Source organism: Amblyomma maculatum, chromosome 1, assembly GCF_055883805.1.
Source record: "Amblyomma maculatum isolate TAMU_Amacu chromosome 1, ASM5588380v1, whole genome shotgun sequence".
Classification (NCBI taxonomy): Eukaryota; Metazoa; Arthropoda; class Arachnida; order Ixodida; family Ixodidae; genus Amblyomma; species Amblyomma maculatum.
Genome location: NC_139344.1, coordinates 418,661,221 through 418,687,422, shown reverse-complemented (window position 1 = coordinate 418,687,422; position 26,202 = coordinate 418,661,221). Strand labels below are relative to the sequence as shown.

The 26,202-nt window shown below is 44.2% G+C and overlaps 1 protein-coding gene and 1 pseudogene across 2 annotated transcripts; both read right to left on the bottom strand.

The window, feature by feature from the left end:
• Positions 1-2,682: 2,682 nt before the first annotated feature.
• LOC146209195 (sulfotransferase 1E1-like) lies at positions 2,683-7,269 on the bottom strand. The gene is made up of 2 exons (XM_084596924.1): positions 7,087-7,269; positions 2,683-3,852 (listed from the first exon to the last, which is right to left on the bottom strand). Exon 2 carries the CDS (start codon positions 3,797-3,799, stop codon positions 2,852-2,854), a length of 948 nt encoding a protein of 315 aa, XP_084453050.1. The 5' UTR covers positions 3,800-3,852; positions 7,087-7,269; the 3' UTR covers positions 2,683-2,851.
• Positions 7,270-14,794: 7,525 nt separating this feature from the next.
• On the bottom strand, positions 14,795-25,061 carry LOC146209194 (amine sulfotransferase-like; annotated as a pseudogene). The gene is made up of 2 exons (XR_014705706.1): positions 24,823-25,061; positions 14,795-16,332 (listed from the first exon to the last, which is right to left on the bottom strand). The product of XR_014705706.1 is annotated as an amine sulfotransferase-like (transcript).
• Positions 25,062-26,202: the final 1,141 nt, after the last annotated feature.

The following is a 26,202-nucleotide window of genomic DNA, read 5'->3' as shown; positions in this document are numbered from 1 at the left end:
ATGAATTCTACCTTTTGCGAAATTTCTAATGGCTCTTTTTGAGTCGCTAAAAATGTATTTGGAGTCCGTCGTGACAATCGCCAGAGCTACAGCCGCCTCTTCTGCCTCCTCTGGCGTTCGTGCTTCATTTATCGTCGCTGAATTTTGTAAGCGATACTTGTAATCGACTAGTGCCAGGGCATAGGCTCTCTTATTCCCGCATTCTGCTGCGTCCACATATGTCGTATTTGGTAGACTGGAATAGTATTTCTCTAATGATTGGGCTCTTGCTACCCGACGCTGCAGGTGAAACTCCGGGTGCATGTTCTTAGGTAGTGGAGGGACTACCATTATTTTGTGTATTGGACGGGGAACCGACGTTACCTGTGAGTATCTGCCCTCGTAGTGTATGCCGGTCTTTTGCAGTATCTGTCTTCCGGTCGATGTTGCGGTCAACCGCTCGTACTGCGCCGTGAGGTGTGCTTCGATCATTTCTTCTAGTGTGTTATGTATCCCCAGTTGCATGAGTTTTTCGGTAGCCGTGCAAATGGGAAGACCGAGTGCTGTTTTGAAGGACTGCCGAATAATGGAATCGATCACTTATCTTTTCTTGGCCTGTAGGAATAAGTAGGGCGTGGAATATATAATGCGGCTGAGAACGAATGCTTGCACAAGTTTTAGTGTCTCTTTTTCTTTCATCCCTCTTTCTTTGTTTGATATTCTCCGAATAAGGTGAGATGTTTGATTACTTATCGTTCGGAGTTTTTGGATTAAATCCGTGTTTTTGCCATTTGATTGAATGTACATACCCAGTATGCGTAACTTTTCTACTCTCGGGATAGTGAAATCATCCATGTATATATTGATGTTTGTGTGGCTGTTTTTTGTATATCTTTTTGGTTTAATGACTAAAAGTTCCGATTTTTGAGATGAGAAATTCTCAGCATAGTATTTGTGACCCCATCCGCGCCGGGTGCCGAGGGCGTGCGGATTTTATGAATAGGTGCTCGAACTTCCGCTTCCGTTATGTGGGAGTCTATTTGAGGGTTCGGGTTGCCTTTATATTCCGGAAGGGGTTCTTTGTCACGAGAGATGTTGAAATAGCGAGCCTTAAGAGCGTTAATGATTTCTTCGTTCGTGAAGTCATTAACGTGAAGGAGTCTTTGTATTGCCTGCTTCTTAACTCCTTTGCTGGATTTGGGATCGAGAAGATGTCGCAGTAAATTCCACGCATCTCGCGTACCCATGTTTCCATTAAAGTTGTCGCATATTTGATGCCACTGTTGCTGAGCCAACTGGGACGCGTGATCTTGAATTTCCTTGTTTAGGTTGGCTATTTTGACCCAAAGCCTTTTGTTGTGTTTTTGCATAGCCCATCTCTTTCGTGGAACCCTAAAACAGACTCGGACAAGGCTTCATGCTGCTTGGTTGGTTGGTTGGTTCACAGGAAGGGAAAGACGCAGTATCTGTCACATTTGCTCTGTGGACACCTGAACCGCGCCTAAGGGAAGGGATGAATGTGGGAGTTAAAGTGGAAAGAGAGAAAGGGGAGTCGTAGTGGAGAGCTACGCAGTAATTTCGACCACCTGGGGATCTTTAACGTGCGCTAGCATCGCACAGCGCACTGACGCCACTTCGTTTCGCCTCCATCGAAACGCAGCCGCCGTGGTCGGGTTCGAACCCGGGAACTCCGACACAGTAGTCGGGCGTCTTATCATTGCACCACCCCGGCGGGGCTTACAAAAAACGTTTTGTAGTGAGACGTGTTTCAAACGCTGTGTAGCAGACGACGCGTGCATCAGGCGACTCGTGCATCAGACGGCGCTTAGTAGAATCAGAAAATTTGCTGACTATGACGCAAAAACGAGTACTTGAGAAGCGTTCTAAGTCTGGCCCCTTTGTGAGTTCCAGAAGTGCAAAAAACAAAAGCAAAACTCTAAGCTTTGTTGGCGCTTGGCGTTAATTCACAGCGCTGTAAAGGAATAAGGTCGAAGTTCACGTCACTCACAGTGGCGAAAATAACGCGTGCCTACTTGCGGATGTTTCTGCAAGAAGCGACTATAGTCGCCAGAATGCAACAATTACAGCCCTTGATGGTCCGATTGCGCCTCTTTTTACCTCATTTCCGGCTTGTAGTAATGACCACCCTTTTCCCAAGTTCAGGTTCGACAAACGACGGCTTTATCGAACGATTTCTGAAGTTGTCTGTTAATTGCGAGCGCCTTTTGATTTTATCGCATTCCCTCTCTTTATTTGTACAAAAATTTAGCAAAAAAAAATATTTGTAGTTCTTCCTTTAGGTGTAATGGCGCAGCTGTTATTTATTTCCATCTCCATTTGTCGTGATTCGAGGCATACTTCAGCAAATTTTCCAGCACGGATAATCGCAAATGCAGGATGGCCAGATCTTTTGTTCATTTGCCCAGGCGCCAGTAGCGATTGGACCACATGCCTAAAGCCTGACAAATGCACTAAAGATAACGTGCGACGTGTTTTTATACAGCGGCTCATATCACCAGTATTCAAAACACAAAACTTCACAGGAGCTTTACAAGGCGCATTGTCCCTTGGGAACTATCTTCACAGAAGACACCAGTACGAAGGATCGATATATTAGCTATGATAACTCTTATGTATTTTTGAAAATTCAGCACATATACTGAATTAGACAAATTAAAACCAAACAGAGGCACTTTGTACGGTCTTTAACTTTTATTCGTTCAAGTGCAAATAGTAATGCAGAACTTCTCTAATGTAGCTATCGAAGCGCCCATCTTCGTTCTTGAGCATGCACGTCTACCCTGTTGGCGTGAGAGTCAGGCTAGTAATATCGTTGGTTGCAATCAGGCCCATGCCACATAGCATTATGCGCCTACAGTATGCCGTAGCTCTTCCAGACATCAATAAACTCGGTTCCGGAAAGCTTGTCATAAATCTTCTTTTCCATTCTTGTGTTCATATCGTCCGTGAAGTGGTTCTTCCAGTCCCCTAACACACCTTTTCGGATGTAGCTCGCGTGCCTAGGGTACTTCGAAGTAGTCTCTAAATAGTGCGTGATCCCCGAACAGAGGCTCTCTTTGTTGTTCAATGGATTCTCGAAGAAGGCCTTGATGCTGTTAGCTGTGTTTTCACGCATGTAGTCTATTGAGCTAAACTTGAGGATCCGGTCTAGAAGATCTGGTTCTTGGACGAGTCTCCGGTGGTACTCTACCCCAAGAAAAGCGGCGAGCTTTAGCACTTCACCCCGCGGGTCTGCCTTGAGCTTCTCGTAGTGTATGAAATGCACGTTGGGGTCATTGCGGTGGGCGTACCAGGAAAGCACGTGATCGAAGTAGTCGCCGAAATCGTTGCCGCCTTGCATAAATATCTCGAAGTAGTCTTCAAATTTTCCATCTGTAAAGTCGTACCCTGTGAAAGCTTTCGTGTGATAAAAGAAAGAGACGCACACGTCCTTTGGATTCCTGCAGACCCACACGTACTTCGCGGTGTCACTCATCGGTATCATGCCGTAGCTGAGGTGAGTCTTGATAAAACCGGGACGCGCCATCTTCACCACGTCTTCGGCTCCGAACATCTCGAGAAAGGGTGAGCTTCTGTAAAATTCGAGCCCGTTGGGAGCTGGCATACCGTCATGAAAAAGGAGGTAGCCAATTTGTTGCAGCCATATTGTGCCGCTTTTGGGAAATGTGACGATGAAGGTGTCGTCCGCTCTGGGCTTGTATCGCAATGCCGAACGGACGAGTTCCACAGAGAAGTATCTGTTTAAGGTGAATCCGTCTATGACTCGGTAGATGGGGCCTCGCGGCGACCTCACTTCCATGACTTTTCGACAGTTCGTGTGCCCGCTTCTTGCCGTGAACCAAGTTATTGAGCCTACAGAAGAAGAAAAGAGACTTCGATCGTTTTTTTTTTCACTGCTTGATTTGAGAGTTGAAATGGGCTTTAGATGTAACTATAAGTGAACTAAAAATAATAATTCAGCAGAACACGTTGTTTGGGTAGTTAATTCTTTGCATCAAGATATAATGAACAAGCCGAAAGACACACACAGGAAAAGAAACCGGTCTCTTTCCTATGTTCGTCTTTTTGGCTGGTTCATCCTATCTTAATTATATATAAAAGGATACTGTCCCAATCTTAGGGACTCATATTTATCTGTGCTCCTTGTTATAGGCCTTTTTTGCATTATCCTCGTTTATTTCCTTCAGAATTAAACCCAATCCTCCCTAAGGACTTCTCTGAAGGCTGAAATTAATGTTAATATTTTTTATATTTTTATATATATAGAATTGTAGCCCTTAATGCCACAATTCTCAATTTTGCAACACAGTGTGATATAGAAGAAATCAAACTCATCGTACGAACAATAAATCAAACTAACCTTGAAGGCTGTATTATGGGCAATGCATTACGATGATACCACATCTCGAAAGTTGAAAAAAGTATTGATTTAGTTGTTCTCAAAGCTTTTCCTAGAAGTTTGCAGCATCAAAATAAACAGTGCAATGAAGCGCAGATGAATCGATATTCGATTTTCCAGGTGTAGCTAGGAGGAAAAATATTTAGTTTCTCCATGTTTCAGCGCCTGCACCTAGGGCATTGCGATAAACTTAATGATTGTTTGCGTGAGATAAATAGCTTAGCATTGAAGGGCCGAGGCGACATATTCGTTTCTTTTCTTTTTTTTCTTAACATCGCATTTTATGTTGTTTTCCTCGTTATTTAATTGCAAAATTGTTTATACTGCAGCCGAATAATCTTCAAAATAAAAATTAAAGAGCACTGCAGAACCTGCATTGGAGCAATGAGAAAGCATGGATGCTGCTCTTGGTTGCTTCTAGTTGCTCCTAGTTGCCTAATAACCTTCTTGTTTACCCATTTTAGTCTTTGTTACTTTGAGATTGCGCGCCAATCCCTTCCTACGCTCTTTTTCGGCTCTACTTCCGGTTACGTGACGTCACATCCTTGACGTCACCCTATTTGACTGACATAATCATTTTAGTTGGTTGGTTTCTTTGGTACATTCAAATTGCGTGCAAATCTCTTCCTATGCCCTTTTTTGGCTCCACTTCAGTTTGCATGACGTCACATCCTCTACGTCAGCTTAATTGACTGATGTAGTTATCTATTTAGTATTTGATACATATTGAAGTCACCCTAATTGACTGACTTAATTATAGTATTTGATACAATAAAATGTCCCCGCCGGGGTGGTGCTACTGTCCGGAGTTCCCGGGTTCGAACCCGACCACAGCGGCTGCGTTTCGATGGAGGCGAAACGAAGTGGCGTACGTGTGCTGTGCGATGTGAGCGCTCGTTAAAGATCCCCAGGTGGTCGAAATTGCTCCGTAGCCCTCCACTACGGCTCCCCTTTCTCTCTTTCCACTTTCACTCCCACCTTCACCCCTTCCCTTACGGCGCGGTTCAGGTGTCTACATAGCAAGTGTGACAGATACTGCGCCTTTCCCTTCCTGTTAACCAATCATTTTTACTATACATTAAAATGTGGCGCCAAGCCATTGGCTAATGAGACCATTTTCCCCTTTTCCTTCACATTTTTGCCTGTAATTAATTACCTATTTACCTTATTGGCCTAATTATTTTTTTGGAGACCACATTACGTCATCCTCATCGATTGACACCGCTCATAAACCTCTATTACTTCTCAATTACTCACAACTGCTGCGGACACGATTTTACGGACGTGGTCTGGGGACAGAAATCTGTGAACATTGCGAAGCAATGCGTTCGCATTAAAAAAGAACTTGTGACTAGTTGGCATTCCGTCCCAGAACCTAAACAGCGTCGAATCGTAAAAATGCAGTAGGGACCGAGGAAGAAGAAACACTACTGACATCAGCCTTGTGGGATCCTGTTTCCCTCCTCTGTTCAGGGTCCCATCATGTAATTCGGCTCTACTTTCTAAGGAAGACATCCTTCGTTTTCACATATGCACAAAGCTTAACGTGAACAGACAAACGAATGAGCAAATGAACAAAAAACATACATGCAAACAAAATAAGCAGGTGGCAGAAGAGAGGAATGCGCTGTTTTTTGGACCAATAATATTAATCAGGGTGAGTTACACTGCCAGTGATGCTCCACGGGTGTAGTTATGGGTCATTCAGAGGTATATAGGCGTCGACTAATGAAGGTTTCATAATAAAGTTAACTAAATTGTCTACAGCAGGCACTGCTAGGTGATTTCCTAATTTCTCATAAAAGAAAAGATTCACAGCGCTAACAAATGGACAGGACAGGCAGCGCCGGTCCTGCGTGCCTATTTTTGTGTGTCTATTTGTTAGCGCTGTGAATCTTTTCTTTTATGAGCAATGCACCAACAAGCCCAGCAATTAGTTTTACTTTCCTAATTTCTGCTTGCTTGCTTTACTGCATTTTGAAAATTATTCAGCGTTAGATGCACGCAGCAGTCGCTGTTGCCCGCGTTCTGAAAGACTTTGTAGGGAAGCTTCATGCGACAATCCGTGCGTATGGTTATGAGTTATGCAAGGCTACCATGCGCCTGTCAGCTCTGGTACCGTAACAAGCGGATACATTGGCGATTATGTGATCGAAGTGGTGTCATCGCAAATTACGGACACGTTAATCGGAATTACTGCGTGTTTTTTTTTTATGAGCAGACTGGTGGAAAGAAACGGCTGTTTTTCTGAAGACTGGCGGTAAAGAGTCTTAGTTTCCTTAGTTTTTGTTTTATTTCAGGCTCAAGTATCACAACGCTGAAGCCCCATCTACCCAGTATGGTTGTAAAAAGAAAAAGGTTGCTGCCAATGGTGGCTCAGGGGTTAGACAACTAGACTGCTGAACCCCAGTATGCGGGATTGAATCCCGGCTCCGTCGGTAGCTTTTCGGTGGTGGCGAAAAGCAAGGAGTCTGTCTGCTATGCAGGTGTGATGCATGCCAAAGAACCCCAGGGTGTCGAAATTTCCAGAGCCCTCTACTGCGGCGTCTCCCATAGCCTGAATCGCTTTGGGTCGTTAAACACAACATACCACACGAAAGTAAAAGCAAAATTGTGAGTTTCGCCACGATGGTATTGCAAGAACTAAACAGCAGACAGTGACGCGGTCAGCAAAACAAACGCCTAACCTGTTTTGAAAAGGAGCCGCCCCGACCGCCGCTGCTGCGTTCCGAGTTCTGGCACGACAGGTTGATAGCTGCTCCACTCGGTGTGCTGCTCCTCACCGATAAGGTGAGGGTAGAAAAACAGGGTAAGGCGTTTGGTAATACGGCCGAGCACAAAATACCAGACATGGGCTGCAGGCAGCGGCCTCTGTCGTTCAGGTTTGGAAGGGAGGGCGATAAAAAGAGCCGTAAACTGGAGGTTCTTGTAAATTATCCTGGACGCGCTATCAACAGTTATGACACTCTTCCGACAGCCACCACATTGGTCACTAAGACGTATGCTCCTGTCGCTATCCTAAGACGTGTTTTGCTGGCCAACAAAAAAGCGAAGCTGGCAACATATTAGACAAACCTGCTTTCCACAACTCGGGGTCAGGAGCATATGTAATATCAGCGTTTAATATTACATTTTACATCGCAAGAGTGACTGACGTCCTCGTAACACATATAACAGCCCGAGGCTCTTCGCAAGCCTTTAAGTGCGCCGATAACTGAAGCCAACGCGAAGGTGAAAATTTATTGGTCCCGTAGATGATGAAAGTAGTGCGCTTCGGTGATGGACTGATGGTGCGCGCTTCGCGCATTTGACGCAGTCTGACAGGCAAGGCTAAACAAATCAGCCTGCATGCGGTAAATATAACTCCAGAGGCCGCACGTAAGGGGTCTACATGCTCATGTTGTGCACAAATCTAAACAGAGCAGCGTTAGTTTGCTTTTTGCAAACTCAAGCACATAAGTCAACCCATCGATGGTACTTTTACAACGGCGTGAAAACGCCTTTTCTTCCGGCTATAGCCGAGGGTTCGAATCAATTGCCTTTGCAATTTGCTTTTTTTTCGACGTTGCAGGAATACTGACTGGGTAAGAACGGTTTCACTGTCGTGCAGTATCACAAAGTAACCTCAGCCTTGCTCCGCTTGCTTTATCACTTGCCATAAGAATGCGCTATCTCTGCAAAAATAGACAATGTAATCAGCAGGGCTTTGAGACCAGTTGTATGACGGGCATAGCAGTTCCTATTGTATTATCAAGAGTAATAAAGGCAGCCAAGGCATACCCAAGAGCATACACGTGGATATCATTCCAAGGGAATAAACTAATCATTCCCAGGCATGACTGAATGGCCGAGAAAGTAGCCACAAAAAAAAAATTCATTCTTGCGTCAGTTAAAATAGGGTTCCTTCTCATTCACAGGACACAAATTTTGACTATTATAGTTTAGTGTTTCTCCATCATATAACAGGAGAGCCCGGGAGCATGCTTTGCAGCAGCATGTTTTGGAAGGCGGAGCTACGAAGGATCCTGAATTAGAAAAAAAAAATACAAACGGCTTTGCTATGCGCAGATATCTACATGGTTAAACATACAGCGTGATGTTCACATAAAAGGAAAAACACTATGACTTAGCGCATTTTCTCTTTTTTAATACTAATGCGATTAGATTATTTTTTAATAATTTCGTCTGCGTGCCCGCAAGCAGATGTTGGGTTACTCTAGGCAAGCACTGTCATGAGATGAAGAGGTTAATGAACGGAAGCCCTATAACCCGCTCCATGGCCCAAAGTAGGAACTTTTGCAGAAAACGTACTTTCACGCCATACAAGCTGAACTTTGAATAGGCCTCTCAAGACACCGGAGTGCTCAGAACAGAATAATTACACGTCAGGTAAAAAGTGTAGCTAGCTGCTTCCTAAGCTACTTCACTTAGCCAGCAAAAGAGTGTGAAGACTGCACGGTAATCTGCCACTTTCCATTAGTTGCACGACCAAACATTTATGCTTAAAATTATGCTATAAAGAATCATGTAATTAAAAAAGTCGATGTGTTGGTTTTCAGCTATGAAGAGTTATTAATATTTGTGGGGGCTTGCGCGTGGACGATTAGCAGGCAAAAAACGCGTGTTGTACAAGGCACATAAGCTCGAACACTGGTAGAGCCGCTCTTCAGTAGTCGGCGGAGAATCAATCGCGGCCGAAATAATGAATTGCTTGAGTGACGTCCGCGCTTAATTATTTGCTGATTTGCATAGTTTGCTCATTTATTAGCATACATGGCAGAGAGATCATGGGAATCGTTAGGGATCGCGAGAGCGCTGACATCGAACGAAAGAAAGCTCCTCTCCATTAGTGCGTATGGAGTGCGTCGCGCTGTCCAAAGCGAGGATTTCACACCACGTGACAGGGAGATTCGGCGACGGTGATTCTCGGTATTGCATCGTGTAGCCGTTTGTCTCACATGCATGTAGTTTTCTTGTAAATTTGAGTGTTTTTAATTGTTTATTTTCTCGTCCAGAAGCCTGGCATTTCTTTACTTGGCTTCTGAAAGATGCGATTTAATTTTGCTTTGTATACCTAACTTTTTTTTATGTTACATCATGGAATGTTTTTAGTTATTATGTTCGGCTAATTCATGCGAACATCTGAGCAATGGATAGCTGCACTGAGTTATCCATCCGAATTTGAAAAACTACAGGTGATGTTATCGTTGTCTGAGTTGCGAAATAGATAAGCTGCCTTGGCTGATGCTCGAAAACTCTCTGCCACCACCGATATTATTAACTGCCTTGACATATTTACAACAGGACAAGAAAGCGTTCACCACTCAGATCATAAAAAGCAGTAGCAGAGAAACGTTTCACTCGCAGCGGAAACCTGATTGTTTGAAAGGACCTGTTTGCATTGGAACACCTTTCATCAGATCACAGAATGGCCTATTTTACACTTCACGCAAATTAAGAAGGTTTTTTTTTTGTTTGCAAACAGTCGCGCACCGCTCATGCATCCATATTGTAATGCCTAGCAGCAAAAACTGCACTCGGCAAATTCTGTGCAGTACAAGGGAAACAGTATTTAACACCTCGCTCAATATCTAGGAACGCCACCCATACGGCGTCAGGGCTAAGTCTTTATAACTTGCCTCATCACGTCTATAAAAAGGTGCGCGTTTCAGCAGTTAGCGATGACGTTCTAGGCTGATTGTGTTCTTTGAGGGAGCATGCAGTCAGCTAGCAATTGATAAAATCTCGTGTCAATTTTCTATTCGTGTTTTTACCTGCAACGCACCTGTGGAGAACTTGAAATAACTGGTTTTCGCTCCATCGTACCCAAATGTCTTTTATTACTTTTCAGCAGTTTCCTATGTCTTTATGAGAAATTGACGCAATGCCAACGTTTCATAAAATTCAAGGATTCCATCTTCATTATCGCTCTATGAAGGATAACGTTTGTCACTCGCTTACTCCATTGCTGCAGCTGGATGTAGTTAAGATCATCACTGGAGACGTGCGCAGCATTTCGAACCCTACAGCGTGCTGGGTTTCGAAGAACATGTAACACCACTGATCACGAGCACAGATTGGGGCTTGGGCGCACTGTTAACGTACAGATGAGATTAGCCTTAAAGTGGCACATCGGAAATCACTCCACCTGAGTCATTGATTTCAGTTTTCGTGCCCCTACCATAGCTATATTCAGCCCTTGTCCTCTATGAACATTTAAGCATGCTTTTAGCACGGAGTCTCGCTTAATTAAGATACATTTAGAGTGCACGGTGGTGGGGACATTTGCAATGAAGCAAGTTACCAGGATAGAAAGTGCCATGCTAGTTGCAGAGAGAATTGCTGGGGATACTTAATCGGAGCGTAGATGGCTCCCATCTACGGCTACCCTTGCTGATTCTCGTTCACTTACAACTACTTTGTTAGTCGTGTAATCAGTACTCCTTTCATTTCTACTCATATTACGTCGCACGTAACTATAAGAGTTCTCCGCTACCCAATTATGTGAATGGCCATCCGGCCTAGATATTGTTGTATGGGCCGGGCGGCCGTAATGAATGGAGCCGAGAATGAATTCAATATGACCATGACCAGCCTTAGTCTGAGACTGAGACTGATGTTTATTGAACGAGCACATGTGTTCATAGGTTCGGGATGGGACAGATGACTCAAGCAGCCAATAGACAAGTACGCATGATTCACAAACACGCACGTAGCAAATTCGTAAAATGTAAACAAGAAGCAAAACTCACGATATAACAAACAAAGCGCCGATTTACCGCAGACGTACAGAGATGCTTGTGTGATATAGTCTGTTTGACTAGAGATCGAAGGGACCCGTAAGACTCGTTTATAATCTTGTCTTTCTATGTGAAATGAGCCACCAGAGCCTAAAATATGTCATATAGTGTGGTCTGCAGAAGTCAAGCAACCAGTCGAGCCATCGGTTTTCGGGCGCCTAACCTGCGAACTACCATGCCATTGATATGTTGGTGATTTTAGGCGCTAAACAAGATCAACGCCAGATATTGTGGAGAAAGCGGGCTGTAACGTTCTGGCGAACGGGGCGTTTAAAGATATACGGTTAAAGCATTCACACATTGCACGAAAATATTTCAGCTAACCTAAAACAGCAGAAGTGACGAATTCAGATGAGGTGCCGTGGGGATTCTTGTGCAACCATATCGGCACAGGCGGCACAAGAGAGCAGCTCTAACGCTCAGCAAGCCTCGCTTAAAGTTCTCGTCTTTTGAAACCGCCGTTAAAGACGGAAAGGACCAGACGTTTTTAGGAAAAAGGTATATCACTGTATCACCAGTGGCTTCAACGTGAGATGGCGGTTGCTGCTGCCACTGGAAGCACATTGTAAATCTTTTGAGCTATTGCTTCCTGAGCCAGGTTATGGACCAGAGGCAAAATTCATCAATTAAAGCCCCTTGTTGCAGACGCTCCAGCGCAGATTTGGACAGAATGACGATGCTCTCTCATTTGTGAGAAGACATAGGCTTGATCGACATTTCAATGGCCAGTCACTCAGTCGAGATTGACGACGGCCTCCTTTGGACTCACCGAAACCAAGATTAATCGAGGGCTGGTAATACAAAGGCAGGCAGTACAGGGCCGGCTGAGCATGACTGTGCAGTCTTATTTACAAAACCTTCAGTGTCAACTTGCGGGGCTCCTTGAACGCGCTGTCCACAAGGGGAGATGATCAAAGCAAATGTTTTAATCCCACCATACTCATCAATCTCGAAGAGGCAATAACTGTCAGAAAACCATAGTGGCCCTGCATACGACTGTATGTCATGGAGAACTATGCCAATCTTGTGACTTTTCATCGTTACTTGCACTCGAAAAAGTGGGATCTGGCATGTCAGAGCATGAACACTGAGAGCTAATAAATGGTTTTGGAGGCTGGAGACGTAACAGAAAGGAGCAGACGTCTTCTAAAAACTAGCTGGAATATCCCTGCTGCGGATTCTGGCGGACTATACCAGCGTTATCTTTTGACGCCTTTTCTGGGGATGATCTTATAATAATACTTTAATGTCTATTTTAAATCGATATAAAAGGCAACAGGCTCATGTTTCAGTTCATTTAGTGACCAAGCGCAGCTTTAAATGTTACCAATAACTTCTGCCAGAAGTCGCATCTGTCAAAGGTTTCAGTATACGACTAGGTCGCTCTGTGTGGTGGCTTCCGCAGGCAGCAAGCAGATTTATGCAGAAAGGCGTATTGTATAGAGGAAGCTGAGAGGCTCTGAATACGCAGTTAGCAGTGCCACGATCTGAACAGCCCAGAACAATGCTTTATGCACAACCTCTGGGTGCATACCCCCTCTTCCAACGCGAGCCAATGCCATTGAGGAAGCGCGTCGATTCACTCTTTCCAAAGACGGGATATTAATTTTTCGAGCGCGTTTTCAGCTACAACTTCCTGTTTGCTTTGAAACAGCGCATTTTCTATTGTCCACCTCCATCTATTATACCGAGTATATGCGGTGCGATCCACAGCATCGATTACGAGGTTTTATAATTGCTTTCTAGTCCCCAAGTGCAAGAGAAGTTTCACGCTAATCCTGAACAAGTTTGACAGGTTTTGCACTATTTACTTGCTATCTACGTCAAGTGCTACGCATACAGAGAGTTACTAATGGTGAATTACTCCGAATGCCTTTGCGATCATTCTAACTGCTGGCTCGTTCATGTAGGCAGACAAACGTTTTTTACTAAGCTGTGTGCCTCGAGCAAGCTTATGAATGTTGTTAAGATGATCGACGTGCAAAACAGGCTTGTTATATGCAGCGGCATGAAGTTTTCATGAGAGTGTTTCATATTGATCTCTTCTCCGTGCACTATTCACGCTTTCTTTTGCATCAAGCAGAGACGCGTTTGAACGCAATTTTGATAAAAGGACCCATTCTCGAGAATATTATGCCTGTGTTGTAGGCGTCAGCGTTGTGAAAGAAAATAATCGGCGTGGCTTTGATGTGGCAATTGGTAGCTAGCATGGTCGGGCGGCACTGACTGGTCGTATAGGTTTGCAGTGATTATGTGAAAACATGACATGACCTATTTTGTGGGCGCTTGCAACTCGGGTCTCTCCTTTTACATTGGAGGGTAAGATCAGAATGAACCTTCCAATAGGACCCTTGCATTATGAGTCAGACACGCTGCCCCAAATCCATGCAGGCGCATGTGTATGGTTTGGTTTGCTTATGATCAAATGCTTTGCTCATTTCAAAAGACATTATCTTAGAAAGTATAGAAAAGCAACTAATGACTTTGGAAATCTGTATTGATTTCAGCAAAGCTTTTCATCGTGTTAATCACAATCTATTAATGAACAAGCTAGAAACGTACGGTTTCAATGGCACGTGCATTCGACTAATCCGTTCATACATAATCATGCTGGCTGACAGTTCGTTTAAATTAATGACCATAGGTCACGAATACAATCCATACAATGTTTTGTGCCACAGTGCAGCATCCTTGGCCCCATCCTTTTTTATTTTATATAAATGATATAGTGCTCATTGATAATTTGTCCAAATTTGTAATCTGCGCTGATAATTATAACATATTTTATAGTGGAAAAAATGTGACTGATATTGTTCCACTCGCAAGATCAGTTTGTTTTCGGCTGCAAGAATGGTCTGAGAATAACAATATCTTATTAAATAATTCGAAAACAAATGCATTTTGTTCTGAGCACCCAGTACACGTATGAAAATGCCTGAAAGCATCGTCATTGGTCTATATAAAAATAATAGAGAGGCATTTTCAAAAACACTTGGAGTTATTTTCTCTAAACACATGCTTTGGAACGACCATGTCGATCATCTTTGCTGAAAAGCGCGAAAGGTAGTTGGCATTCTCAATAGAAATCGAAATTTATTTCCTGCCAAACTTAAACAGTTTTTGTATAATTCTTTATTTCATACCGTGCTCAGTCACTGCGCACTGGTGCGGGGAAACACCAGTGCGCAAAATTTAGACAAACTGATCTTACTACAAAAAAGCTGTTTGGACAATAGAAAAGGTTCCATTCAACGAGCATAATAAAACTCGATTCTGCAAGTATCACATAATGAAACCCGAAAACATATACAAGTACAAACTAATAAAAAGTTCCATTGGAGGAATGCAGGACAAGTTAGATACATTCATCTCACTCATCAATATCCATAAGCAAGAATACGTATACCCTCATCGCCGCAAACTGCCATGAAAAGTTCCCGTCAGGCGCACAGGTTATGGCCTCCAACGCGCTGAATACATACTCCCCCACACACTAAATGACTTTTCGAAGAAATTCGTAGACTTTACGTCACTTAAGAAAGATGACATAACAGTTGTTTGTTATTGAGCATTAGTGTAACTAGAGGCTCCTTTTTACTGTCTTTTTTTATTGCAATTTGCTCTTTTCTCTCCTAATTGGTACAGTTACTAGTAAACTGAACAAAAATTTAAAATGTTACAAAGCTGTCATTGTTGTAAGGGTGGTTGGAGCTTTTCTCTTACCCCCTTTGTTCGCCATGTATATTTTATTTCGGTGAAAATAAAATTCATTGATTGACTGACTGATTTATTTAAAGCCCGAAAGTAGCAAAGTCAGCTTTCATTCGCCACACTGCATCAGAAAGGAGCTGGAAAGACAATCAAGAATGACTGCAGCATGTTTCTCAGTTATGTTACTCTCCTTTATTTCCGGAGAATAAATACTGCGACTAATGAAAAGTATCTAGTTTAGAGTCGTACAAAAAAATAAAAACAACTGCTGCCTTTTTTATTTGCTGGTCTTTCGCACTGCTTGTATCGCCACGGGATGCAAACAATGAGAGGACATGGTTCTGGTACCGCGAAAGAACACACGCCGCATATAGCAGCTTTACTCCAAGAAGGCCTACGCGACACATGACTGCCTTGCTGACAGGATCCCATGCCTCATCCAGACATCAATGAACTCTGTACAAGAAAGCTTCTCATAAATCCTTTTTTCCATTCTTGAGTTCATATTTGTAGTGAAGTGATTTTTCCAGTCCCCCATGACACCTTTGCGGATGAAGCTGGCATTCCTCGGGTACTCCATCGAACGTTCCAGGTACTGCCTAATTCCAGGGCCTAGATCTTCGCCGCTGGTAAGAGCTTCAGCAAAGAAAGCTTTGATCGTATCCGCTGTCTGCTTCTTCATATATTCTATTCCACTAAACTTGAGTACACGGTCCAAAATTTCTGGTTCTTGGGCTAATTTCTGGCGCTGCTCTTCTCCCAGGAAAGCTGCAAGTTTTAGCACCTGACTCCGCGGGTCAGCTTTGAGCTCCTCGTAATGCATAAAAAATACATTTGGGTCATTACGGTGGGCGTACCAGGAAAGGACGTGATCAAAGTAGTCGCCGAAATCTTAGGCTCCTTGCATAAATATCTCAAAGAAATCTTCAAATCTTCCATCTGTGAAGTCATAGGCTGTGAAAGCTTTCGTATGGTAAAAGAACGAGACGCATACGTCTTTTGGGTTCCTGCACAGCCACACGTACTTCGCGGAAGGACTCTTTGGTGCCAAACCGTAGTAAAAGTGCGTCTTGATAACGCCAGGCTTCCTCATTTTCGTAACGTCTTCGGCCCCGACCATCTCAGGAAAGGGCGAACTGGTGTAGAACTCCAATCCGCTTGGAGCCGGACGTCCATCGTGAAAAATGAGGTAAGTGATCTGCTGCAGCCATATAGTTCCGCTTTTGGGAAATGTGACAAGGAACGTGTCCCCGGTTCTTGGCTTGTACCGCAACGCTGAACGAAATAGTTCGGTGGAGAGGTACCGATTACCGGTGAACCCGTCAATGATTCTGTACATGGGTCCTCTAGATGACTTCATATCTACCGCCATGTTGCCCGGATGATATCTTCGTGTCGGTCGCCATGAAGAAGATTAACAACCTGCAAACAAAACAACACGCTAAGTGAATACGTTCTCGCAAATACATATGTTTAATACATCCTTTTTAAGTGCCACAGGTTAAGGTTACTCTTTCCGTAGCTGCTTGCTACTTTTGCCATCAAACGTTCGTCGACTGTTGTTCATGATAATTTCTTAGTGCTTAAATCATTTAGAAGAAACAGTATCCCAAAATGAAGTAATAAAGGCGGTTGAAAGTTATTTTATTGAAGCTATAAAAAAGCTTAAGAAGGCTTGAGGCAGAGCCTCAGTCGGCACTCCAACGTGTCGACAAGAAGGCCACTTCGTTCGTCCGGGTAGTGCTGTCATCACTGACAGGGTTTATTTTTTTATTTATTTTCGATACCGTCAAGCCAAGCGCCGAGGCAGTACAGAGGGGTGTGGGCAAGCAAACAACGCAAGAAAAATATTTTTTTGTTAAAGGCGGCACAACAACGTAGTTAAAATGCAGCAACATACAGTATTCGAAGCAGTCAAGGAAATACCAAAAAAAAAAGTACAGAAACAACAACTGTAATAAATGCAACGCATGAAACTGAACAAACATAGCAGAATAAAAAATAAAAAAGCGAAGAAAATAACAAAACACAAGGCAACTATCTATTCGCATCAGATAAAAGCGTCGTCATCAGAGACTGACGATAGGCAGCATAATTCCGTATGCAAGCCACGGCAGCGGGAAGGGACTTCTACTCTTTCGATGTGCGAGGAATGAAAGAATGCAAAAAAGTGTCCGTACGGCAAAAAATAGATCCATTCTTACGTTGATATTCGACACGAGAAGAGCGGTAAGGGGTGTAGTGATAAAACGAGAGTGCAGTAACTGGTGATGATAAATTTTATGAAAAAAGCATAGGCGTAAACATTTTCTACGTTTTGCGAGAGACGGTAAGGAAACATTAGATTTCACAGCTGGGACACTCGCGGTCCGGTTAAAATTAGAAAGTATAAAACGCAGTGCATTATTTTGATCAAGTTCTAGTGAAGTGCAAAGCCAGACGTGATATAAGCTTTTTCTTCGGATAAAGAATAGTAAAGAAGGGGAGTGGTATCGAGTAGGGCGATTGATGACAGTATTTTCTTGAAGTTGGCGCTGTCTAACATGTACTCGGTTATTCATATTTTTAAGAAGAAAATAGAAAAGAGGCAGCAGCCGGAAAGAGCTACGTGATGGAGGAGCACAACATGCAGCCTAGATGTTGCCTTTAGGAAAAAGTTATGCATACCAAAGCAACCTGATAAAAATACAAGTGCAACAATATACACGTGAAGGGTGTTCCGACAGCGATGGAACGTAGAATATGCGGATAGGAATGCTTGCGTGAAAAGCGAGGGCGGGGGATAAATCACAGGCGGTAGGTTGGCAACATCCTTGATTTTCAGGAGAGGCATGAGGAAGAGGGGAGTATAAGAGAAGCGAGAGCAAAAACGAAAACGAGCAGCACAAAAACAAAGAAAAAAAGTGGAAGGGGAATGTCTGGGGGAAAATTAAGAATAGAAATGGTTCGAGAGGAGAAACATGTTGAAGAAGCGATAAAACAAAGAACAGCCCATTTCAGTCTGTGGCTGTAGAAGCTTTCCTTAGGACTACTCGCCGCGATAGTATAGTGGTTAGCCCATTTGGTTACTGCGCCCATGACTCTGGTTGAATCCCAGGCGTGGCGGCTGTGCCGTTTCGGTAGAAGGCGAAAATATAAATTCGTAAGTGTGCCTTACGATGGCACGAATGTTACAAAGCTCGAGATGTAAAAACGTCAGGAGCCCTCCATATCACTGTCCCTCAATTCTGCCGTTATATCTACTGATTATCTGGCTCCAGATTCCCACTGTGTAGCTTCAGTACCACTCGCAACTTTAGTCGAATGGATGCAGTCCTCATGGACGAAAATGAAAAAAAAAATAACTACAAATGTTCCGCTCTGCACGAAAGCGCGTAAACAAGCAAACAAACAAACAAACAAGCAAAAAATATGCGCGATTCGGTTTGCGGCAATTACAAGTGACCCTTTGACCTAAAACGTAGGTGCTTGCTTCCCACGAAGCCAAGACAGCCCGCAGGCTACTATAAGTTCGAGAGAGCAGCAAGCTCTTGGCGATATGTGCATGGGGGTGGTGTGATAAAGCACTGCGGGTGCGTCCATAAAATGCTTGCTGCTCTTGATATGTGCTGAGGCTGTTCTATCGGTACGGAAAGTTACCCGTTGGGATCGCAACACCGCGTTGGAGCATTTTTCTAGGGCTGTTTCGTACTTGTTTTTTTTTTCTTTGACAACGCTAATCTTAAAATGTTAGTTTCGGAAATGTTAGTTGCGTTCACCCATAGAAGTCAGCTTTCAGCCACAGGCTTGCCATGTGCGGTTTATGATGATAATTAATCAACGTTTATTGGGCCCGAAATAAATCGGTGGTGCATGCAGGCACCAGACGGGGTGGTTCCCTAGTTGCGGGACCCATATGTTCCCAGCAGCTCCTGGCCCCTGTCCTTCGGTGCGAGCTGAATCGATAGGGCGGGGCTGGATAACGAGGTCTCCCATTGCTCAAGGGGGATTGGGGGTATTGGCGGGAAGGGGAGGAGGTTGAGGCTCCCTCAACGTAGTGACAATGTCGTGTAGAAGCTAGAGCGAAGGACGCAACGCGTAATCGAGTTCTCAGGGCTTGATCTTTAAAAGTACGGCAGCGTACAGCCGTACACAACGCCTTATAACGGCGATAAGCATGCAACAAGGTGAGGTTTCGCGCACGCGCACGAATGTAGAGCGTCGTCTGCTACGCTGTTGCAAACACCAGAACACACGCCCTGCCTCAGTATCCAGGCAATGTCTTCCACGTGCGGCTGTATTCCCCATTCTTTTATTTTTTTTTAATGACAACTCTGCTTCGCCAGCCGCAGCCTTCCGTAATAGGAAGAAAAAGAGGAAAGTCACGTCTATGTGTCGCATCATATTCACGCGCATGTCCTCTTCTGCCCATCAAGTTTTTTGCGAACAGATATTCTGGTAGGGCGTGTGCCCCTGTGATTGGAAAAGCGTAGCAGAAGACGCTCTTTCTTCGTGCGCATATGCGAACTCTAGCCTTGTTGCACGCTCATTCCCGTTATAAGGCGCTGACCAGCAGTTTGGTGGACGCTCGCGCTATATTGCTAAAAATCAGGAGGGCTGTATGCCGAGACCCGACTAGCGAAATTAGGCTCCGCCTGCTAGCTCCATATTATAGCCTTTCTCATAGGCCCCCCAAAATTTGCCAGAGTCGCGTGCTTGAAAGTTTCTTCGTGAAACCGTCAGGTTGAGAAGGTAATTTTCATGTTCCCCTCAGGAAGACGTGATTTGAAAACTGATTTTTCAAGATTATTTATTTATTTATTTATTTATTTATTTATTTATTTATTTATTTATTTATTTATTTATTTATTTATTTATTTATTTATTTATTTATTTATTTATTTATTTATTTATTTATTACAGTTACCGCATTGGCCTAGTGGACATTATAATTGGAAGTGGGACTGGACGTACATGAGAAAAAAAAAAAGGCAGGAGTAAAGAGCAAGGATACATAAGAGTGGAAGTTAAGTCTAACAATGATAACAATACTGAAATCGCACCTTAAAATACTAACAATAGCAAGAAAAGAAATCATTACAAGCGTAAGTGACAAACTGTTGGATCCAGAAGCTCAATACAAGGTGGAATTAGGAGAAATGAATTAACAGCAATGACGGTATATATATACCATACAGGCTGTAGCACTCGAAAAACGTAAAACAAAAAGGAAACAAGAAGTTGCGACACCATATCTTGATGTTATCAAATTCACAAACTGGCACTTTATACGAAAGGCCTCGGTCGTTGTGTTCGAAATACGCGAGTAACATATTCCAGAACTAGCAGGAAGGCAACGTGGTGCTGATAGAAAATGCGTATTTTGAGAACCGGTTCCCCGAAGCAATGTGCTTCGCGCGTTCCTAAGAATGGCCCAGAGAGATACGTATTGCACATACGGTCCCGCGGGCGTGGGCGCGGGAACTCGAAGCTACCTATGAGATGCTGCATGATTCCCTAGATAAAGAACACCGAAGAAGGATGTATCCATTAAAGACGCCAAGTCATAAGCTCACTTGTCTCCGGTTGAAATACATATATAAAAATAATGCCAGATGAACCTGCTAGATCGCGGATCCACAAAACTAAACAGCAAAATAATTATTCCCAGGAGATGAAAGGAAATGAAAGGAAGTCGAAAGGTAACGCACATGTGATTATCATGCAAAGACTGAGACAATTTGTAGCTTGTTAAAGGGACAGAACACTGGAATTTAGGTCTCGATTTTTTTTCGCCGCAGTGGAAAGATTGATGCATAAAATGTTGAATTCCATAACGGTTTTGTTAGAAACGCTGTAGAAATTTTTAACGGAAATTTTTCGATCATTGCGGGCGCCCGTTTTTATGTAGTTCGATGCTGGAAATGATGAGCAGCGTCCGCGATGATGACTGGTGGTCGACAAAAAAGACGTACCGAAAATAAATATAGCTTTCACTCGCCAGACAGTAATCAGAATTTTTTTTCCGCAGAGTAACGTCCTTTTCAGTTTCACACTCAATGCTGTTACGGCACAATAACGCACGTCCTCGTCGACGAAAGTTTTAATGGGCACTGTCATTGCCTCGATCACGAAATTGCAAACACTGTGGCGCCATCTAGTGGCAAAACCTGAAAGCATACCTCTCGCAGTGTGAAAGCAGGGGTGGTTTTTATTTAAGGACGCACTGGAGAGAGCGCCAAATATGATAAATTATGGCAAGCACTCCTCGAAGAAAAAATAACAATGTGCAGTTACGAAAATCAGCGATATTTTGCTGACATGTAGTCACGTGGGGGGCTACACTGAAAGTACTATGGTTTCTCCGCTAGATAGCACCTCGTTTGTTTTTATGCGATTTTTAATGGCAAATTAAAATTGTAAATCCTCTTTTCTTTGATATTGTAGTGCTCGATCTCTACTATATGAGGCAAGATCTTTTTATCTCCACCATAATCTCATGACATATTTTGACCAGTGTTCTGTGCCTTTAACATTTGGGTGCATTATCCAAGGCGACGTTTCCTTTTGACGGTTTAAAGTGCTGATTATTTAAGCACCAGCGCCGGTAGCTATGCTGGTCTTTCCGAGCTCGAAGTTGCTTCAATTTATCTAGCATGGCATTAATTTCTGAACTACTGGGCGGTAGTAGTTTTTATATCGTGAAATTTCTAAATTTGCATGCGCTAATCACCGGTGGGTATCGATACGACATGCTAGCCGCGTTGAGTATATACTGAAGCTCTGCCGGCTTCCCTACAGACATTGCACGCAAGTTCCTGTATGCACCAGACCTGTCTCAATTATGAAAACTTCTACGGTCTTTGAGTCGTAACGTTCAGCTACAGAGCCAACTCGACGGTCTGAATATGAAAGGAGCTGCCGAGGATGACATGCTGTCAATCTGGAATGGCGTGCTTTGGTTGTGGATGTGGCAGTGTGCTGGGCGTTTGATATTAAAGAAGCAGGTTAAACAAAAGAAAAAAAAGGGAAGTTTGTTTTACACCTCACGCTACCTGCTCATAATTCGTGATAAATTTCTCCCTTCCTCAGCAGCTTGCCTGTCCTGAGCCTACAGCATGGGCTCTTTGACGCGGAATCGGCTGCCGCTATGTTTTCGCGGCGATCACAATGCCTCATCAAACATAATCGATCTTGTGGCGACAGCAGAACACGAAAAGCGTCACCGTCGACTAGTAGCGGTTGTCGTTTTAGATATAAAGGGGGTTTACGACAATGTCCTCCATGATGCTATTCTTGATGGATTTGACGACATGGGAATTGGTGGCCGGCTCTATGCTTGTGGATTATGAGCTATCTAAACGGCCGCTTTGTTACATGACTACGCCTGATAGAGATACTACTTGCTATCAGGTCGGTCTTGGAGTCCCACAAGAGGAGGCCTCAGCCCAGCTTTATTTAACGCTGCGCTAATTGCCCTGGGGAGTGAACTGCCAACTAACATCCACATCAGTGCATGTGCTCACGACGTCTGCACCTGGTCTTCTTGTTCGACATGCCCACAACTACGTCCGAGATTGCAACGAGCTGTGTCATCGACATCGATGTACTTACGTCTTGTCTTGTTTTTAGCGACAGAAAAGTGTACAGTGAGCGCATTTACAGGAAAACGTGTCAGCCACTACCCGATTACTCTTCATGGAGTTGTTATTCCGTACGTCTCAAGGCACAGATTCTTGGGAGTAATTATTGACCGCAGGCTATCTTTGTCGAAACATCTTAATATGGCAAAGAAAAGGGTAATCAAGATTTGACATTTGCGCCATTTCATAGCTGGCATCAAATGGGATCCAAATGAGCGCTACTTACAACTGCTTTACGAAACTTTGTTGGTCACATCCAGTACAGGCCCCTAGTACTTTCTAATAGGAGCATTCCCTGTTTTCGGACTTTAGAGAGCGTGCAAGCGCAGTCACTGAAAATATGCGTTGGATTTCCCAGATGCACCTCTAATAAAGGCACAATTGAAGAGCCACATGCTTTCCCAATATCCATATACTTCGCATACGAACCACTTCGTGTATGTTTACGAGCACTTACATGACGCCGTTTGCACCCACTGAGCAAGATTCTGGACCAGCGGCCGGACTGAAGTTTTACAAGTGCACTTAGCTGCCATTAGTCGCAAGTACCAACAGGATATACCCTTCCATATCGTTCCGCTCAACCACCATGGGTGATGGGTAAACCTTTGGCGCACCTTCGTGTTCCCGGGACACTAAAGAAATCAATGGCGCCATATAGTGGCCTCAAACAACTTACTCTGGCGCACATCTGGTCAGAATACCTTAATTATATTCAGATATACACCAACGGATCTGTGTCAGCACAGGCATCCGCTGCAACTGTGGCCATACCTGCTAAGAAAACGACTGTACATTTCTTTTTGGGACATGCCTCTATATCAACCGCTACTGAATTTGTAGCCCTTCGGAAATCTATTAGCTAGATTATTAGCTAGATATGTGGGGAACCACCTCAAAAATGGTGTATATTCACGGACTCAGACTGCATTGCAAATTTTGAAAACTTTCTTACGCCACATTGCCTACCAGTCTCTGGTACTAAACATTATGGAGCTCTTCCCATCTGGCCGACTGCAAGGCCACAGGATAATGTTTCAAGGGATCCCTCCCACCGCGGGCTCCATGGAAATGAACAGGTCGATGTTGAACCGAAAAGTGAACTCAGCAATGGCCTCCAAACAGCTGTGTCTTTTTGAAAAGTGGATATGACGTGCCTTCTTATGAACTGTATGAAGAATGCTACGGCAGCTTACTCGGCCCAGCCAGACGCCCGATACATTCATCTAAAAAGGCTCGATCGAACATTAAAATTTTATGTTCCACGTCATCATATATGCTTGCTACATGATCACCATGTACATGATGTTTAAACGTGGCTTTCACGCTCAGGCACTTACATTTAATTGGACAGGTGGACTCCCCGGAATGCTCAACTTGTGGCATCTTCGAGGCTGTTTGTTTGTTCGTGGGGTTTAACGTCCCAAAGCGACTAAGGCTATGAGAGACGTTGTAGTGGAGGACTCCAGAAATTTCGACCACCTGGGGTTCTTTAACGTGCACTGACATTGCACAGCACACGGGCACCTTGCTTTTTGCCTCCACCGAAAAGCGGCCGCTGAGGCCGGGATTCCATTCCGCGTCCTTGGGAACCGTTGTCGAGCGCCGTAACCACTGCATCATCCAAGCGGGCTTCATCTCCGAGACTGTGGACAATATATTATTGGTGTGCCCTGTGTATGCGTGTGAAAGAAATGTGCTAGCCGCTTCCTTGAAGCATTTGGACAAGAGGCCTGGGTCGGAGGAATTGCTGCTGGGCGTTTGGCAGGACAAGGGGAACGGTGTCCAGGCAGTGCGGGCTCTTTTACGTTTTTTGTGCGCCACCGGGCTTGATTCGCACTTGAAAAGCAAGATGCCATGCATGTATAGTTATGGACTTGGTCTCAAGCAGAGCACTGATGAGGAACAAAGGAAGAGGAAGAAAACGCTGGTTTCTGGGGCTAGCAGGCCTCACCTGGTCCGGCTGCTACAGCACTGTAAATAAACACCCCCCTTTCTTATTTCACCATAACAACTTGGTGTAAGGTGCTCCGTTCAATCCCTACTCCACAAAGACGCGTTCTTATGCCTTCATATGCATTCACCAACATCGTCACCCATCATGGTTTTCTTTCTTCTCCCCTTCCCCAACGCAGAAGCAGCCCAGATGTTATTCATTCCGGCCACCCTCTCTGCCTTTCCTTTCAATAAATCCATCTATCTAAAAAGCCGCGAGAAATGCATCTTTTTAGTTCGCAAGCTAGTGATTCACCAGGCACCAGTGTGAAATGGTCAAGAAGTAGTGGCTGACCTTTTTCGTACAGGGCGCTTTCGCGCTATGTAGTCCGGGTTGGTGGTTGCAAGCTGGCAACTCACTGTGAGCGTTGCTGCTGACAGCACAGATGGATGAATCGAAGTATCGCTATGAAATCCAGTCTGCGTCGACGCTGTTTACCAGACGGCTGAAAAAGGGCAATAATACCTATTGGTCGAATCCACAGTCGTGATCAGTGTGAAGGTGATCACGTGAGCGTCCACCAGCGAGCTTTTCGAGCTGCATAGCGGCCGATATCGGAACTGCGACGATATAAAGATTGCGTTGTCTTCTTTCCCTCGTAGGCTCTTCCGGGCTACAACCGTCACCCCCATGACCACCTCGCCACCTTTATCCTGTGTTTGTTCTCTGGGATTCGGTTTATCTGCGTTGCATATGATTTATTTTGCATTTTTGCCGATATAGCAGGGGCGGGTTTTTTTCCGTCCCAAGTTTTGGTAACACTGTCACTGTTTATACAGCCCACATGCGCCGGACTAGTAATGCATAGAAAATAAAGTCAGCAGGCGTCCTCACAAGATTACGACACGTGCGTATCTGTCTGCTGACGCGTAAAAAAAAAATGAACGAAATTTGGGACTTGCAGAAGGAAGTGACAGCAACTCAAGGAACAGCGGAAAGAGGGAGGGAAGCAACTTTGATGTTCCCCTTGTCACGGAGGGGTGGCGCTGTTCCATGCATCGGTCGCCGCTCGAGCGATCACCTTCATGTTGATCGCCAATAATCGGTCACCACGGAACTGGCTAGCCGAGAAGGCGCTGCTGTAGCGATATGATATGTGCCGTTATCGGCGTCAGAGTTTTAACAGTAAACAATCCACTGCATTTAGCACCGACGTAGATATGCTTATATGTGCATAAGCGAAAATGTACTATAGGGCAATGCTCCGCAACGATAACGTTTCTAAGGCAACTTGTAGGCGGGCAGTGCGGGAAAGGAGGTTGCAAGAACTGCGTATTTCTGGTGATGACAGGGATGTTAAAAGAAAGCTTTTATTCATTAATCATTCATCTCTTCTACAGCCTTTCGCTCTTAGCTAGGGCTATGAGTGCGCCACTAACGTAAACCTACTGTAAGGCGAAAGATGAATTTCTTTATACAAGGCGCAAGGCGCGTTTCACCTTCGCAATTAGAATGCGATGTGAAATGGACGAAGTGCTTCCTGGAGCATCAATGATTGCGATATTGATAGAAAGACTGAAGTTGAGGGAAGGGCAGCTTATATCCGCGCGATAAGATTTGCTGTCATGAAGCTAAGAGGAAGACTGTGTCACAAACGGTAATGCAAGAGTGGTGTGCATTGTCGCCCAGTCCGCACGTAGGACAACATTTTAGTGCGTAGCCGCACTCTTCAGA